The sequence below is a fragment of the Nicotiana sylvestris genome, chromosome 2, assembly GCF_000393655.2.
Source record: "Nicotiana sylvestris chromosome 2, ASM39365v2, whole genome shotgun sequence".
NCBI classification, from domain to species: domain Eukaryota; kingdom Viridiplantae; phylum Streptophyta; class Magnoliopsida; order Solanales; family Solanaceae; genus Nicotiana; species Nicotiana sylvestris.
This window is the reverse complement of record NC_091058.1, coordinates 39523424-39541504: the sequence shown is the minus strand read 5'-3', so window position 1 is coordinate 39541504 and position 18081 is coordinate 39523424. Positions and strand designations below refer to the sequence as shown.

At 34.6% G+C, this 18081-nt stretch overlaps 1 protein-coding gene across 1 annotated transcript; it reads left to right on the top strand.

The window, feature by feature from the left end:
- Positions 1–989: 989 nt before the first annotated feature.
- On the top strand, positions 990–3318 carry LOC138884315 (uncharacterized). Its single transcript, XM_070165441.1, has 8 exons — positions 990–1248; positions 1411–1646; positions 1720–1812; positions 1885–1986; positions 2101–2159; positions 2346–2421; positions 2518–2871; positions 3235–3318. The coding sequence occupies exons 1-8, from the start codon at positions 990–992 to the stop codon at positions 3316–3318; spliced, it is 1263 nt and encodes a 420-aa protein (XP_070021542.1).
- Positions 3319–18081: the final 14763 nt, after the last annotated feature.

Here is an 18081-nt window from a genome sequence, read left to right as displayed (position 1 = left end):
GTTAACTTGGTATTGTGGTATGCAGTTTGATCATTATGGACTATGCAATCCTTTATGGTGTTGTTGTATTTTCTAATATTGAGGTAGTCTTCTTGTGTGAGAAGTCCTTAGGGCATTGTTGAATGAATTGCAGCTGCCCATATTTCAAAGAGCAGCAGGTTATGAGCATGTTATAATACCAGCTATGAGAAAGAGAACTTCAGTAATTTTATGTGTATATCTTAAATTAGATTCCTACTTGCACACCATTCTTTTATTTTGAAGTTTGTGGATTTTCTTTGCATTGTTTATTAAATTCATTCATTATTGAATTGCAGATATGCCAAGGTTCAAGCGTTTGCTGAAAAAGCAAAATTCAGATAAGTCAGTATCTACTTCACAAGGTACTGAATCAACACCTTCTTCTCTTCAATCAACGCCATGTATGCCAACACATCCAACCACGTCAATTTTGGCCACAACACATCTGGTCCAATCATTTCAGCCCACATCGCAGGCAGCTCCAATATTTCAGCCGGCATCACAGTCGTCTCAATCAGTCCACTCAACATCTCATCCAGCTCCAATGGATCAGGCCACATCACAGCCGGCACCGATAGTTTACCCTGCATCACAGCCATCTCAGTCAGTTCAATCGACTCCAACAGATCAGGACTCATCACAGCAAGGTCCAACAGTTCAAGCCTTCTCTAGAAAGCGTTCTGGGAGCCATTGGACTGTAAAAGCAATAGGTAAATAATTTTGACTATTAGTACATATTCAGCAGTCCCTTCTAAGTCCCTTTAGACCTTACCTGAAAGTTGGTTACTTTCAATTTTGTGATGCAATTGCAGTACTTAGAAGGTTTTCCCTGCATGCTCGTCTTTTCTTTGAAAAATTCAACTATATAGTGACATTTGGTGGCATTTTATATAAGCTATAAAAGAGCGGCAGATTGTCTGGTCGAGCCCTATTTTGATTCTTGTATCCTTCTGTCCAAAAAGAAAAACATGGCTAAAACATCAGAAGTTTCTTGTTTTAGTTGGTTCATCTCTCTCATGGATTCAACTGATCTCTTTTCTTATACAGATTCAAAAGAAAATATCAAGAAACTCAAAGTGAAAGTTAATGAAGTGCTATATTTAACGTGTGAAGAACGTATTGTGGTTGATTTTGATTACCTGGATGAACCATTTGGAGATGCACGCGGCCTTCTTTCAGGATTTTGTGGAATTTTAGCATGTGACTGCGCTTTATTTCCTATCCACTGTGAGAAATGGTCGAGTTTACCTATCTCATACTTCAACCGCGTCTTCGATCAAATTATAAAGGTATAAGCTCTACATTCTTAGAACTATATCACTGTTTTATTTTGGAGAAAGACAACTATATCTCTATTTTATCTTTGAACTTTATACTTGCATTTAATAGACATGCTAACCGATGTTTTATTCTTTAAGCCCAAGTTCTTCTTTAAGACAACCGAGTCAGTTGCACGACAACATGTTTATAAATCTATTGGAAAGAAATGGGCTGCAAATAGGCTTAACTTGTGGAGTGCATCTGAAGACCCACTTAAAAGTAGAGTTGAGATTATTGATAATGTGCCGGATGGAATTCCGCCAGATCAATGGATTTCTTTTGTTGATTACCAATATAAATTGTTTGTAATTATATTATTGTTTATAATTATATTATTGTTTGTTCTTCTAATTGAGTTTCAAGTATATTTTTTATAAGGAAATGCGTAAAAGAAATGCTGAAAATAGAAAAAAACAGAAGATTCCACACACAGGTGGTTCCAAAGCCAACGCTACGAGAAGGGCTGAAATGGTGAGTAAATTAACTTACTATATAATTATTTCTAAGTAGTAACTAATTCTGAATTTGATTTTGTATTTATAGATGGCTCAGACTGGACAAATGCCTGGACGAGCACAAATATACATTGCTACTCATAAGAATGAAGATGGAGTATATGTTAATGAAGAAGCAAAAGAAATATGCGTAAGTTTTTGTGAATTCATAGCTTATCTTAAGAAACAAATCATGAGGACTAATGAGTATGCTAGATAATTGAAGTTTACTCAACATTTAAGTTCTATTTAATGTGTGTTGCAGTTAAAGTTGGCTATTGTCTTGGGTTGCTCAAGAGTGCCTCATCACCTCGTTACTATATGGTTTTAAATGATTGACATCCTTGTCCTGTTCTGCCTACTTCTTCTGCTTGCTACCTGTGCATAGTTTCCTGGAATCTAAATGCCATATGGGTGGCATGCATTCACTCACTGAAATATTTTCTTTGGGAAAGTGAATATCATCTGCAAGTGATTTTAACTATCTAATTAGGGTAAATTTTAAAAAAGGGATGAAAATTTTAGAAAATCTTCTAACATAGGTTGGACAACTAAGCCTAGATTGGAAACAGGTGGGCGTGTCAAGGTATATATGGTTATGCGGATTAAGATATGTATATTTTGACACTAAACAAATACATTCCTGTTAGTTTAGTTGTGACAATGAGTTTTGTATGTGTAGGAAAAAATTGAGTTACCTTTGAGCCAAAGCACCATAGACGAGTCTCAAATTTCGCCAAATGATGCCGTTGGTAAGGTGCTAGGAAAAGAGCACTCTGGAAGGGTGAGGTGTTTGGGATTAGGCCCTGTCCCTAGTAAAGTTTTTAAACAAGTAAGACCTCGTTTTGGTGGTACAAGTTCTTCAAGTACTGAAGGTTCATGTTCGTCCCAATGTCAACATAACCATAATCAAATGATGAATGCTCACAATCAAATGATGAATGCTTTCAAGGCATATATGATAATGAAAGAAGGGACTTTACCAGAACAGTTTGCGAGGTTCTTTGCTTCTCCTTCGACGGTTTCTCCTACAACGGTAAGTAAAGTTCTTCAAATTTTTTTCACTTTAATTTGTCTATTTGCAAAGATAGAGTGGCTTATATTAGTACAATTCTTGTATGTTGTATATGTTTTCTTTGTATAACTCCTCTCTCTCTCTCTCTATTATATTTTTCTTTCTGATTCTAGCATGAATTAGTCTCACTTTCTAATAGGATGCACAAACATCTTTTTTCTCAGTCCAATAAAAAAAAAGACTGCAATGTTGATCTAAATTTGATATTTAAGTACAAAGGAAGCTTGAAGAGTTGCACTTATTTGCTTACATTATTTAGTAGAACCTACAGTTACTGCAATTTCTGATTCTGACATGATTTTTATACTTTGTTTTTTTATGCAGCCAAGTGATGCGGACAATGGACCCCTTTCGCCAATAGACGCAAGAAGATCATGTGGTGAGAGTAATTTTAGCGGCATCCATTGATTTTATTGTAATTGTCTTAGATAATTAATTGTGACGATGTAATTGTGTGGTTGAAGCTGATGTTAGAATGTTGGAGTGAATGTTTTGTGTTTAAAATAGTTTTTGAGTGATGCTACTTAATGTTGACAATTTAGTTTTAAAAACTAATGATATTTTATGATAACGTTTTGTGATTTTATGATATGTTATCGATATCTTTTTACTTTTAAATATATTTTTTTTTCTTTGATTATGATTTACAACTTAATTAGTAATTTTGTCAATAATATATGAATTAAAAAATTCAATAAGGTTATGACTGACTGGAGCTTAAAATATAAGCTAATAAAAAAGAATAAAAATTATATTGCGGAGGTTTACAACCGCCGCAATTTGTAACTGAAAATTATTTTTAAAAAATTAAGTTTTAAATCTGCGGGGGTCAACCGCCGCGAAGTAACCCCCGCTACTTAGTTCTGGCGGTCAGCAAATAACTGTCGCAAATCGATTGCGACGACTCTTATTGTGGGGGTTTTAATGACTGCCGCAACAACGTATTGCGGGGGTTTTAAACTGCCGCAAACCTTAAAAATAACCCCCGCAATTAGGCCTTTTTTTTGTAGTGCATGTCTGAGCTTCCTTTGTCAATCTTCAAAACTAACCTTCACTTGGACCAACAGAAAGAACCAAAAGTTTTTTATAAACAGAAAATACGATACTCTAAACTCAAAAATGTTAAAATTTACAATCGAAATTGTAAAGCGAGTTGTGAACACAGTTATCATATTTCTGTAGTAACCAAATATGATAATCAGGAATACAAATGCCATTTTATAATGTTCGTCTATTTTTTTACCATGAGATCTAAAACTCATTTTACTATTACTAAGTCGTAAAATTTTGTAAAACGAAAATAGTGTATAAAAGCAAAATAGTTTATGCAGATGAATTACTTAGTACTTATAAAAGTCAGTACCATGAAATTAATACCCTATCACTTAATGGGTCCGAGTGTTTATATCAAATGGCTACGCTAAGATAACACGCATTCTTAGATCATATTAAAACGTTTAATGTGTGTATCTATATATATATATATATATATATATATATATATATATATATATATATATATATATATATATATATTATCCGATACAACTTAGAAGTAAAAAGAAATGGGTTGATTTTTTGACTTAGTAAAGACATTAGCTGGATGTTACGTTGTTGTTGCTAAGTAGCCGTAAGCTATCACACTCGAAATGAATAAGAAAAGAGTTAGTATACTAAATAATTCCTTATGAAAAGAGTTGGTATACTAAATAATTCCTTTTTTTCTCAACCAAATGAATCCTTCCATTGGCGCTGAGTTCATAACAAGATGATTGAATCAGTTTACCTCAGACATCATTTTTCTTGTATTCCCATGACAAGCATGACATTTACCAGGCTATCATATTAATGGCATACCCTAAAAAAAGAATGAAATTAAGAAAGAAAAACTTCTTGATCTTCTTCTTTATTCTTCTTTTTGTTAAGTTTATTCTCAGGTCCTTGTCATGATTAGACTTTATATTAATTTCAAGGGGATGAGCCACTTCCCAATCACTACGTTAGCATTGTATATATCCAGTACAATTCATCTCTGACGTTTTCAGACATACCAAATCCGCTCCTAATTAATTTTAGTGAAAATATAAAGTGTACAGATTGACTTTGACCTTGGATTGGTTCTGGATCCATGCAAGTGAGATAAACGAAATTCCATTACTCCAGATTGGATTTTTTTAAAACGGGGAAAGAGTCAATCAATTGGTTGGCCATTACCAAACTCATTCTGTCTTGATCAGCAAAGAATGTCAAGAAATCTTTACAATATAAATATTTGTGTTTAGATTTGTTTTTGAGCAGGCTTTCTTTTTTTGGCATAACACAAAGTCTAAAATTTCTTTCTTTACTAAATTGAGCTCATAACAATGGATATCAGCGAAGAAAAATCAGCAACGTCCCAGCTACCCATTGAAGGAGATGAACAGATCAAAGCAACAAAATCAGAAGAAATAGAAAAGGAAAATGATCAAGTGATCATTCCACCAAAGACTGTAACAATTGAAAGTGATGCAAATAAAGATGCAAAGGTAGAAAAAGAAGAAAATCCAGCTGCGGAAAAGAAAAATGAACAAGTGAAGAAACTAGTCGGCGAAAGTACGGAAGTATTTACTCTACAATTAAGCAAAGTGAAGAAAGGACCAAATGCCGCCCAATAGCCTTTCTGTTGGGACTTCCATTTGCACTAATCTCTCTCGTCATTGCATTTGTTGGATGCATTATCTGGATTCTCGGGTTTGTCCTTCTTAATTCCTCCTTTTTGTCTTTACTTTTTTTTTTCTAGAATATATACGATTTACTCCCTTCTTACGTATTAATTTATATGGCGACTGAACTTTTTTTAAAACGAATTTTTGAAATTTGTAAACCTAGCATTCATATGGAAATAAAAGCTTGTTAGTAAGATTAAAATGAGAAGTTCAAGTTAAACTGTTTTTAAATTTTGAAATGTGTCAATACTTTCAGAAAGAGCTAATAAGAAAATAAAAATATATAGATAATTCTTTTTCTTTTTTAAGCGAAGGGAGTAACTTATATACATACATAGCAATATAATTTTAATTTGTTTGCACTATCCGTGTACTGTTACCTAAATTGCGACAAGTTATTTACTTTATTTAGTAGGTTATCAGATTAAACTTATTAGCGACAATTATATGTACGTTGTTACAAGTCAGCTTAACCGAATAAAAAATTTCTGCAAAGAAGTTGAACTATTTAAAAAATGTGAAAAGCTCCTCCTTACTAGCAGCGCTCGTGTTTCTTCCGAATTAATAGAGCACAACGCAACTATTCGTGTAGGATTAAAAAGAGTAGCCCAGAAAAAAAAAATATAAAAAATCAAAACGTTCATATATTCAAGGAAAGGTCGCACCCCAAGTGGTGAAATTTAATATAAATTAACGGACAAGCTTGTGGTCAATATTACTATTTTATATTAATAAGTTCCAGTTAATTCCTCATATGGTCATCCAAGTCATAAAAATAACTCAATAAGGTTACCTTTATTTATTTTATACCAATAAAAAGTTACTTACCAATTATTCCATAAAATAATTCCTACGTGAAATTAAGTACCGGAGAATAACATAAATATTCCCCTAGTAAATGACAGTTAATATGAAGAATTAATCTAACCAAGATGTTAGAAGAAAGTTATTTGGGTGTTAAGGAGCCGCTTGGTAAGATGTATAGGAAAATTAATTGGTGTATAAAATTTTGTATTGGATTTGTATCGTATTTGCTTGTGTTTTGCCAATCAGACTAACTAATTCATACATAACTTAATACACTAATCCATGCCAAACATGGAATAACTAATCCATATATAACTTATGCATCAATAAAGCATTAAAAGAAAAAAAATATCCCTATCTTTTTCCTAGAAGCCAATGAAGGTCAAACATCCAAGGATAAAATTATAAATTTATTGGTTTTTAATTGGAAAAATATATAAATATTTTAAATGATATCTTATACATTCAATTTTAATGCAATGAACCAAACATCTAACAGGAAATAATTCATATATTATTAATCCTTATATTATAATATACGTACAACTTGTTTTCATACCAAATGTCCCCTAAATGTATAAATTAACAAGAATTTTTGGTGTGGATGGTGCAGGTTGATGTTAACATGCATATGCCCCTGCTGCTTCTGTGTGACAATCTTGGTAGAAATGGCACTTTGTTTAGTCAATGCGCCTTTTGCTTTTTTCCAGTATATCACTGATAAAATACCTTTCTGAAGACTGCTCAATCTTTCACCATTTGAGATACAACTATTTCAATCCTATTAAATATTATCCCATCTTTACTTTTTCCTCCCTCCCTACTGCAGACCTCCTTCACCATAGGAAATAAAAAAGGAAAGAAAAAAAAAAGATCTATGTAGTCTTCAAATTATTCTTTTGAATATGTTTTTTTTTAAAAAAAATCTTTTCAAGTTCTAGTGTACTACATAATCCGATAAATTTGCTTGGTTTGTTTGTTCGTCTTGATTCTCTTTGCAATTATAATTAGAACCTCAGATTTATGTCACTTTCGTGTAAATTAACATGTATGCTCCTCACAAATTTTCCTTTTATGTGCTATCTTCTTGTAAAACAATAAACTTAAATTACAGTTATATCGTGTTTGAGTGTTTTACGCGAATGAATGTACTCCCTCAAAAAATAACAAATAATAGCAAATGTAGCTAACATGGAAAGGAGAAACATTGCTGTTCTAGAGAAGTAACACTAGATAAATATCGTACTGATTTTAAATTTTAAATTAGAAAGATTTTCGTATACCCGTCCCTCAGTTGTCACGGTGTCATTCTCATAATAAATTTGTATGAGTTTGTTAGTCCTTTTGTTTCATTATTAGTACATGTTTTGTTAGTTTTTTGGTGCTCTCTCGGTACGTTCTTCGCCTTTGGATGTCACAAGATGCGATGTGATCCACAATATGAACGCATTGGAGTAACACGCGATTAAAGAAGGTTATTGCACGCAAATGTTTCAACATTTTTCTCCTACTTCAGCATTAATTAGGCTGTAAAAGAAAAAGTGATTTATAAGCTTGGGGTAGATGTATTTAGGAGTGACAATTTTAGCCGAAACTCATCCAACTAGCCCAGAGATTAATGGGTTGGGCTACAAACATTTTAGCTCATGTGTCAATTTGGGTTGAGCCCAAGTTAACCTATTATTTTTTATAGCCCATTTTGACCTATAAAGCAGCCCAAATACAAATCCATGAAGCTTGCCCAAAACAAAGATCTCAACCCAACTGAAGGCTTGTATGGAAATTTACTTAGTTGCTCCATCATTAGTTTCTATATCTAAGTTTAAAAATGAGAATCAAGGTATTCAAGTTTTAATGTAAATATAAATAATTTTGTGCTTGAGTTATGGTGAAATTTACTTATTTAGAAATAACCAAAAAGATATTTTTCAACTTAAAAAATTTAAATACTAATTTGTTATTTAAGAAAATATATTTTGATTCTTTTTTTGGAAAGGAGGGAGTACTTCTTAAGTGGGGAATATGAGTTTTATATTATCTAATTATGTAACTATTTACCCTCAATTATCTCCAATTCAGTTACTAGGGGTGGCAAATGGGCGGGTTGGACTGAATTTGGGCAGGTCAAGATGGGTTAGGTTAATAAATGGGTCCTTGCCCAACCCAGCCCAAAGTATACTTGGGCTAAGATGAGCTGGGTCAAGATGGGCTAAACAATGGGTCATAACCCAGCCTGCCCAACTTGACCCATATTTTAGAACCATGCTCATTTTGCATAAAAAAAGCCTTTTACCTTAAAATGTGTAAGTTGAAAATTTTTTGGGGGTGGGGATAGGGGTAGGAAGGGTTGGGGCAGGTGGGTAATGCAGAAAAACGAAAAAAAAAAAAAATTAAAAATTTAAAATTAAAAAAAAAGTTAAATTTTTTTTGGGGGGGGAGGGGGGGGGTGCAAAAACAAAAAAACAGAAAATTAAAAATACAAAAAAAAACTTTTTTTGAGGGGAGGGGGATTTTACTGGGGGGGGGTGCAGAAAAAAATAGAAAATTAAAATACAAAAAAAAAAGTAAATTTTTTTTTTGAGGGGGTGGTGGTGCAGGGTGGGCGGATAGTGTAGAAAAATAAAAGAACATAAAATTGAAAAAAAAAGAGTAAAATTGGGGCAACTAAATAAATTTCTATATAAGTTGGGTTGAGATACCTTTTGTTTTGGGTGAGTTTCATGGGTTGTATTTAGGCTGCTTAATGGGTCAGAATGAGCTATAAAATATAATAGGTTAACTTGGGCCCAGCCCAAATTGACCCATGAGCTAACATGTTTGTAACCCAACCCATTAATCTCTGGGCGAGTTGGACGGGTTAGATGAGTTTGGGCTCAAATTGTCACCCCTATCAGTTACATAACTCGGGGAAGTGCACGGTTAGCCACTAATAACGCATGTATTTACTTTTAAGCCACTGTTTAAAATGTCTTTAGTCTTTAGCCACTGCTTTAATAAACTTTAACTGCCTGGACGAAAATACCATTTTGCTCATGTCCTTAACTTTTGGACTTAACTTTTTAACTTCAGGACTTCAGGACTATATGTCCTTAACTTTTGAACTTAGAACTCTAAGTTCAGGACTTCAGGATTACATGTCATTAACTTTTGAACTTGGAACTCTAAGTTCAGGACTTTAGGACTATATGTCCTTAACTTTTGAACTTAACTTCAGGATTTCAGGACTACATGTCCTTAACATTTGAACTTGAAACTCAAACTTCAGGACCAAACATCCTTAACTTTTGAATTTGTAAGTCAAAGTTAAGAATCTATTGTCCTTAAACTTTTGATCTTATAATTGTAAGTTAATGACTGCCCGTCCTTAACTTTTGAACTTGTTAGTCTATGTTCAGGACCAAGTGTCCTTTACTTTTGAACTTGTAAGTCTAAGTTCAGGACCAAGTGTCCTTAACTTTTGAACTTGGAATTCAAAGTTAAGGACTAAGTGTCCTTAACTTTTGGAACTTGTAAGTCAAAGTTCAGGATCGAGTGTCCTTAACTTTTGAACTTGGAACTCAAAGTTAAGGACCAAGTGTCCTTAACTTTTGAACTTGAAACTTGAAGTTTAGGACCAAGTGTCCTTAACTTTTTAACTTGTAACTCAAAGTTAAGGACCAAGTGTCCTTAACTTTTGAACTTGGAATTCAAAGTTAAGGACCTATTGTCCTTAACTTTTGAACTTGGAACTTAAACTTCAGAACATATTGTCCTTAAATTTTGAACTTGTAACTGTAAGTTCAGGACCTATAGTCCTTAACTTTTGAACTTGTTAGTCTAAGTTCAGGACCAAGTGTCCTTAACTTTTGAATTTGTAATTCTAAGTTAATGACTGTCTCTCCTTAATTTCTATGCTTGTAACTCTAAGTTAAGGACTAAATATCCTTAATTTTAGAACGTCCAACTCTAAGTTAAGGACCCACATAAAAAAAAAAGAGAATTTGATTCATTGAAATATGAAAACTCAATTGGTGTTCTGGTAACTGATCTTCCACTTCCAGAAACAGTCTAAGACCATTAATTCACTCCACAAAGTGTCTTCAAAACCTCTTTCAACAAATACCCTATTTACACTAATTTTTGTTTGTGAATATCTCAAACAGAGAAAAGAGAAACACTTGTTTGCGTTTTCATTTTCCTTTTCTTGTATTTTCCAGCTAAAAATTATAGATTAAATGAACTAACTTCCTTTGAGCCACGCCCAGCTTGTTTGGTTCTTAATCAAGAAACCAGAGCCCATGTATTCGATGCAGAGTGAGAAGCGAGGGTTTGAGAAGAAAAGCAATGGAAGAAAGGGTAAAAATATCTTTTTATATTAATTTTAATAGAGTAGTGACTATTTTTGCTCAACATTAAAATTGCTGGATAAAAAATAAATATCACCTTAAATAATGGCTACCCCGTACCAATTTTACACATAACTCCCTCTCCCTTTTCACGCAAACCCCCACTCACACACTACCATATACACACACAGTTATATTTATATACAAAAGGATCTTCTCTTATAAATACACACTTTGAAGAGAAGAAAAGAAAATGAGATTGAGAGGGAAGAAAACAACCTGATAAAAAGAATTAATCAATAAAGTTTTCTGAAAATTTTGTGTGGCCGCAAGGCTCTTTTCTAAATAAATTATTTGTGGAACAATTCCAATATCAGAAGAAGAAAAAAGCTAGCCAAACCTTTATCTTGCACAAAAATTTTCTTCAAAAGACTAAAACACTGTCTTTTATTTTTCAACCGCCATTTTTTTTTGCTTTTTTCCTTCTTTCTTATACACTTCTAAATATTTATTTAGTTTTAGAAAGATAAAAAAGATTATGAATAGTTGAGTATAAGATTAATCCATATGTGTTTGTTAGCTAAAAATTAAAAATTAGATATTAGCAATTCGTCGTTAGTGCATGGAATGAATAAATTATGAAGAAACAAAGACAATAGGGAACATACATAGGTATATAAAAGGTAAAAGGTTTTGTTTATACAAAATGAGCATGGTTCTAAATAATGGGTCAAGTTCGGGTGGGTTGGGCTATGATCCATTATTTAGTCCATCTTGACCCAGTCCATCTTAGCCCAAGTACACCTTGAGCTGACACTAACCCATTTATGACTCAACACATTTTGACCCGCCCAAATTCAGCTGCCCTAAATGTATTTATATCATTAAATGCCGCACTTACTGAAAGCCCAACTGATGAGACATAAATATAACTTCTCAAATTCAATTAACTATGAAAAGCAAAAGCGTATAAACATAAACTTTTTATCAAAGACAGAGAGCATTAAGAAAAAAGAAGCTAAAATTGGTATCTGGATTTAGCGTGACTTCCATGCTCACATTAACTTTCCTATTAATGATCACGTTCATTCCTCAAATGCCTTTGGCTGATGATGATATTGAATCCTCTCCTCGATCGGCGCAATCTATTGTCAGCTGATACATATCACAGATTTCGGGTGTTGATTACACCGTAGATTGTGCCTTTAGATGTAACATCCCAGACTTTAAACAGAGCCAACATCGATAAAATACAAGAGGGCCTAAGCCCGGACAATATCACTTGCGGGTTGGCTGTTACTTTAACTTGGGAGATGCTGGACGGGATTATCTTGAGTTGGCAATTAAGAAATACCGTGAAGGTCAATTCAAAGATGTCATCAACCAGATTGATGAAGCTCTAAAAGTGATCAAGATTCACATTTTGCAGACTATCTGCCTGGAATAGAACAACAAATTGACGATCTTGTATTACTTATCAAGAAAATTAAGAAAGAAGCTTTCTCAAGTTTAACAATTGAGGTATTGGGACCAGCTTTGACCCAGAAATAGCTCACTGATTTAGTCTTGACCCGTTTAATAGGAAAAACTTTTCTTTATCTCTTATATCTAGGTGGCTTAGGCCAATTGTATTCCAATCTTTGTATACATGTATATCTCTTGAGGTTTTATAATATTCTTCGAAAGCATGAAACTTTAAGATTTTACAGGGGGAAACTTACACAAATGTCCCAAATAAACTCAACTTATCAACCTCTAGCCATTAATCATAGACTTACCAAAACTAGCCAACAAAAATTGAAAAACCAAATAATTAATAGGGTTCTTTCTCTCAAAGAATCACATGCAAAAATCACCTTCTATATTTTTAAGCGTGATTAGCAACACTAGATACAAGACGGAAAGAAAATTTTATGGATGAGGTAACAAATAAGACGATGAAATACAAAAATATATACAATATTCCAAAAATCTAAACAAAAAAGGAACTTTTTCAATGGGTATAGTTGACATTCATTGAAAATATATAGATAAATCAATATACAAAATTTGAGGAAGATTGGAGGTGATTGGACTGGTTTTGTAGCAAAATTCGTAAATAAATCGATTTCAAAAAAGTCTTATGCGACACATGTATCACGCATGTATCTCACACACAGGTATACATGGATATACATGTGATACACAATAGATACAAATATGATACATATGTGGTACACAAATGATACACAGTGTGATATGCATATCATTTATTTCATGTTCAGTTTTTACAGAATTTTCAATTCAAGCCACCTCAAAATTTCACCAAATTATCCCAAAACTGAGATTCAAGCTCCTTAAGTTGTGCCCAATCTATTCTAATAACATCCACTCAAAACAAAACAAAAATTTGATATTTTTTGCTACAAATAGCTAATTGGCTAATATTAGCAATATTTTATCAATTGATCAATTTTTGTAATGAGCTACATATAAATGGACATAGCTGATAATTTCCCTTTTATAATTAGCATATACTATATACTTCGTAAATAGGCACGCTATACTGATGAATGTTGTTTTTAAATAAACATTAGATTTAATAGTAAAGTTGGAAAATTCAATTAGGGTGTTCAAAATTTTTGTTAATGAAATATGCAAGGGTGTTCAAAGTTTATTTTTTGATCAAATTCGCAAAATTTTATCCTATATAGAGTATAATGTCTCGGCGAAGTGTGGTCACATAGCTTTGCCCCTAATTAGATTAACACACGATTAACGAAGGTTATTGCAGTGATGAAAATAGATCATGATAGGTTCATTATTAATGGCCAAAGACAAAAATGGACGACTTACCTACTCCTTCATTGCGTGAGAATTAAAAACTATTTGAAGCAAGCGAGAGTACGGTTGTTTGAAGCTAAATAGCACTGATTGCTTGTTTCAAGCAAGATACAAGGTGACCCTGGGGAGGTGGTATACTGGTACAGTGTAACATCCCAAATTGTAGACAGAGTCCCACGTCGGTAAAACACAAGAGGGATGTTGGGTATATAAGTTAACAAACATTAGACTTTAATAACGCCTTTTAAAGTCGTGCGGGCTTAGGTCAAAAGCGGACAATATCACTAACGAACTGGACTGTTACATATCGTTAGTGGTTTTACTGGAGAAATTGTGGTGTTAAAACCTATAATATCAATTAATTCATTTTACTAGATGTTTCAATATATTTAATTTGATATAACTTCATATATAAGATTTTCCGCTTTCCAATAAACATACTGTTGAATGTTTAGAGTGCTACTGTTGAGTATCGAATGTTGAATGTTTAACATGCTTCCACTTACAAGTATCAGAAAACTTTTTTCTTTGCTCTATATGCTACTACTTTTTTAACTTTTACTGTTGTTAATGTCATGTATTGTTATGTTATCTACACTATATTAAAAACATGAAAATGCTTAGTGAAATATTGTTAGTCTTTTTTATTCTTTTAAATTAAATTTTACATTGGACAAATTTGTAGTTTAATTATTTTTCTAATATTGAGAATTTTAAAATCAACTAAAATTTTAGTTGTTAATTCTTTTTTTGTTTGAATTAGGTAGAATTTCCTAATGCATAGAAATCTAAGTCGAGTAATAGTCTACTATATATTTTTTCCTTATTAGAATTACGTAAAATACAACAATATGATCCTTTGTAATTGTATGGGTCGAAATCTGACCATACGAGGATCGGCGCAAAAAGAAATAGCGAGGGTCAATTAAGCCGTGGTTGTATCCATAAGGCACCATAACGACGGGTATCTCGGCCATGGCCGAGGTCGAACAATCAGAAGGCCCGTATGGCGAAGTACATGTCTTGGCATTTAGGGGGGACAACCTAAAGTATAATCGGCAGGTTAGGATACTTTGGCTAAGGACCGTTGGATAAAGCGGAATACTTACTCTCTCTCTCTCTCTCTCTCTCTATATATATATATATATATATATATATATATATATATTAGGTAAGAGAACAAAGAAATGGGACTTTTGGCTTCTTCTAAAAGAGAGAGGGGAACGAGAGAATGTTTCTCAGTAAAACCAAAAGAAGGTTTAGAACTTGGCTTCTAACCTTTGTAATCATCATTATGGAATCAATAAAGATAGATCCCGTAGCTGTTAATGGCATTCCTTCTCTTTCTTTTTTATTCTTACATTACGGAACAATAACGTCAAGAATGTAAGCCTGCCATTTACATTTGATGCCTTTTTTAATCTTAAGAAGTTTGTGAGCTTAATTATATCCTATTTTATTGCTCAATATTCTTTGATCTAGAGTTAATTATCTTTGGCTAGGATTATCCTCTATTTTCTCATTAATTCATTTTAAGAAAAGGTTAAGCACTTTTTCAGTAAAACAATTTGGCGACGTCTGTGAGGATTTTCTAGCCAAGATCTTAGTTCCCTCTAGATCTAAAGTCAGCCATAGTTTTACTTCCCGATTGTTGTAGCCTCACCCTCTCAATATAAACACCAACTTGAGAAAGTTGTAGGCAAGCTTTTGAAGTAACCAAACCAACTAGGGTCAAATCTTTGCATGAAATCGAAATCATGTTTGATATCTATACAAAATCCACGTCTTGCTGTAGTGATGGGTTTGGTAAGTAGTACGAGCTCTCATAGTGGGATTACGGTCACTACGCACTGAGCACGTCCGCAATCCTATTTACTATATTAACGATATATACCAATCTATACTTCCACCACTTAGGAAGGGACAATAGCCTACTGTGTGATTCTTTGAAATAACTGGCTTGTCCTGCCTTATTTTTATACCCGTATGAACGGAGTGTAATTTATGTACGGTGTATAACTTGTGTTTCCCTTATTTTGTGCACATCGAATGGGATCGGACCGGGACTTGAGCTCGAAATCCCAATGGGCAAAGTAAGTTCAACCCATAAGAAGCCAAGACGCCACTAGCGGCGAAACCAAACATGAGGTTACAAATCTGAAGCCGCCATTCGAGTACGGGATAAAACGAGTCGTCCTGCAGCGCCCCTCTCCCCTCACCAGCCTATCAGATCAAGGTAACAGGCAATTTCGTTTGGGTTTAACTTGTTATTTTTCTTTTTTGGATTGGGATAGGAATACGAGCATTCTCCTAGATGCGCGAACAAGGAATAAACGCCACCGAACACATCGGGAAAACGTTCTGCACCGTGCTATCCCATAGGCAACGGTCGAGCAAAACCCTCCACACCGTACCATATTACAAATAATAGACAAACGGCTCAGAACAAGCCGTCATTATTAAGAAAATCTCCACGACCTGGGCTAAGCGGTGAGCCCATGGAACGTATAGTCTCTTCGACACAGGTAGAACATGAACTCGAAAAGCTTGCATGTATATTCACAATGACAATCCTACGCTAATTCAGCAGACTAAATATTACATATCACGTTCGAATTTTGTTTGAATTAATCAAGTCCTAGGGTGCTTAGAATCCCAAGCAATAAGTTCATCGATCGTCCCGTCAACAACCTCTTTAGGCCGAGCAATAAAGGGACTAGATAAATTGGGACTCCACCGATGCATACACACTATGCAAAAACGCATAATATTCTCAAACGAAAGCAAGAGTAAATAAATTGGGACTCATCCCGACGCACGCATAAACGATACAACGACGAGTAACATTCTCCAATAAAAGCCAGGCCGCGTGCGACATTCTTACCACTCTACCGAGCCATCACATCGCCAAGCGAAAGTTAAATTCGATTATGTTCGAATTAACAAGCCAAGGTTCGACCTCGTCAAACTCATAACGGGTCATAATTCGACCTCACTTGAATTCACACCCTTACGGCCCCGGCCATCGCCAAGCGAAAGTTATATTCAATTTCGTTCAAGTCAAGGTTTGACCTCGTCGAACTCATAATGGGTCATAATTCGACCTTGCTCGAATTCACACCCTTACAGCCCTCGGCCATCGCCAAACGGAAATAAAATTCGACTCGCTCGAATTTACAAGTCAAAACTGATTTTACCCAAGTTGGCAAGTCTGAATTCGACCTCGCTCGAATTTACAAGTCAAAACTGATTTCTCCCAAGTTGGCAAGTTTGAATTCGACCTCACTCCAATTTACAAATCAAAACTGATTTCGCCCAAGTTGGAAAGTCTAAATTCGACCTCGCTCGAATTTACAAGTCAAAACTTATTTCGCCCAAGTCGGCAAGTTTGATTTCGATCACGCTCGAATTTACAAGTCAAAACTGACTTTTCCCAAGTTGGCAAATCAGAAGTCAACCTCGCTCGAATTTATAGATCAAAAGTGACTTCATTCGAACTAAAAAAAGAGATCCGATCTCACTCGAATCAAGCGAACTAAATTCGACCTCATTCGAATTCCCAATTAAAAATCAGGGACTCATCACGGGGAAATCCGAAGATCTTTTTCAATAAAAAAGAGAAGATAAAGAAAGTCAAAAAGATATGTAACAAAAGGAAAAACGACTATTTTATTCAGAAGATGTGCATGTGCAATAGCTGCGCCTTACAAAAGGCCAAAAGTGGCCCCCCAAGGAAAAGACGAAAACAAATAACAATAAAAGAACCAAAAAGAACTAAGTACAAAAGCTACAAAATTTTTTCACTCGGCATCATCTCCACCGTATTTCTCCCCAGCATCGTCATCATCAGAAGGAAGCCTATCTTCAATCTCAGCACCCTCACCGACCTCCGATGTCGCAGGGTCATAACTGCAGGCAAGACGAGCCTCGTGTGCCTTTGCCCGAGCATTTTCAAAAGCAGCCTCAAAACCGCTCCCCGCATCCCACAAGCCCTTATATATATCTCGTTAGGCCTCAGCATGAAACCATAGCTCGTACAAGTGATAACTAGGGATTATTATTCATTTTACACCCCTTCTTACTTGATTTTTTATTAAAAATGTGTACAAAATAGTCTCAAAGGCTTACATGTTGTGCTTTTTTGTAGGGTTTGGTAAAAACGTGACAATTACTCAAAACTAGCTCAAGAAGGAGTGAAACATACACAAGTACAAAGAACAAGTCCAGGCACAGTGCAACAGGTCCACTACGACCGCATTCCATTTGGTGCGGTCCGCAGTGAGGAGATTCAGAGAAAGCATATTTTGGAAACTCAAGCATTGCGGTCGCAAAGCATTTTGTGCGGACCGCAATCAAAATTGTGCGGTCCGCAAAGAAGGAGTTCGGAGAGTTGGGACTTTGGAGAATTAATGCCAATGCAGTCCGCGGTCCTTTTGTGCGAACCGCAATAGAAACCATCGCGGTCGCAGTGCATTTTGTGCGGGCTGCGGTGGCCAAGTTGAGAGAGCAGA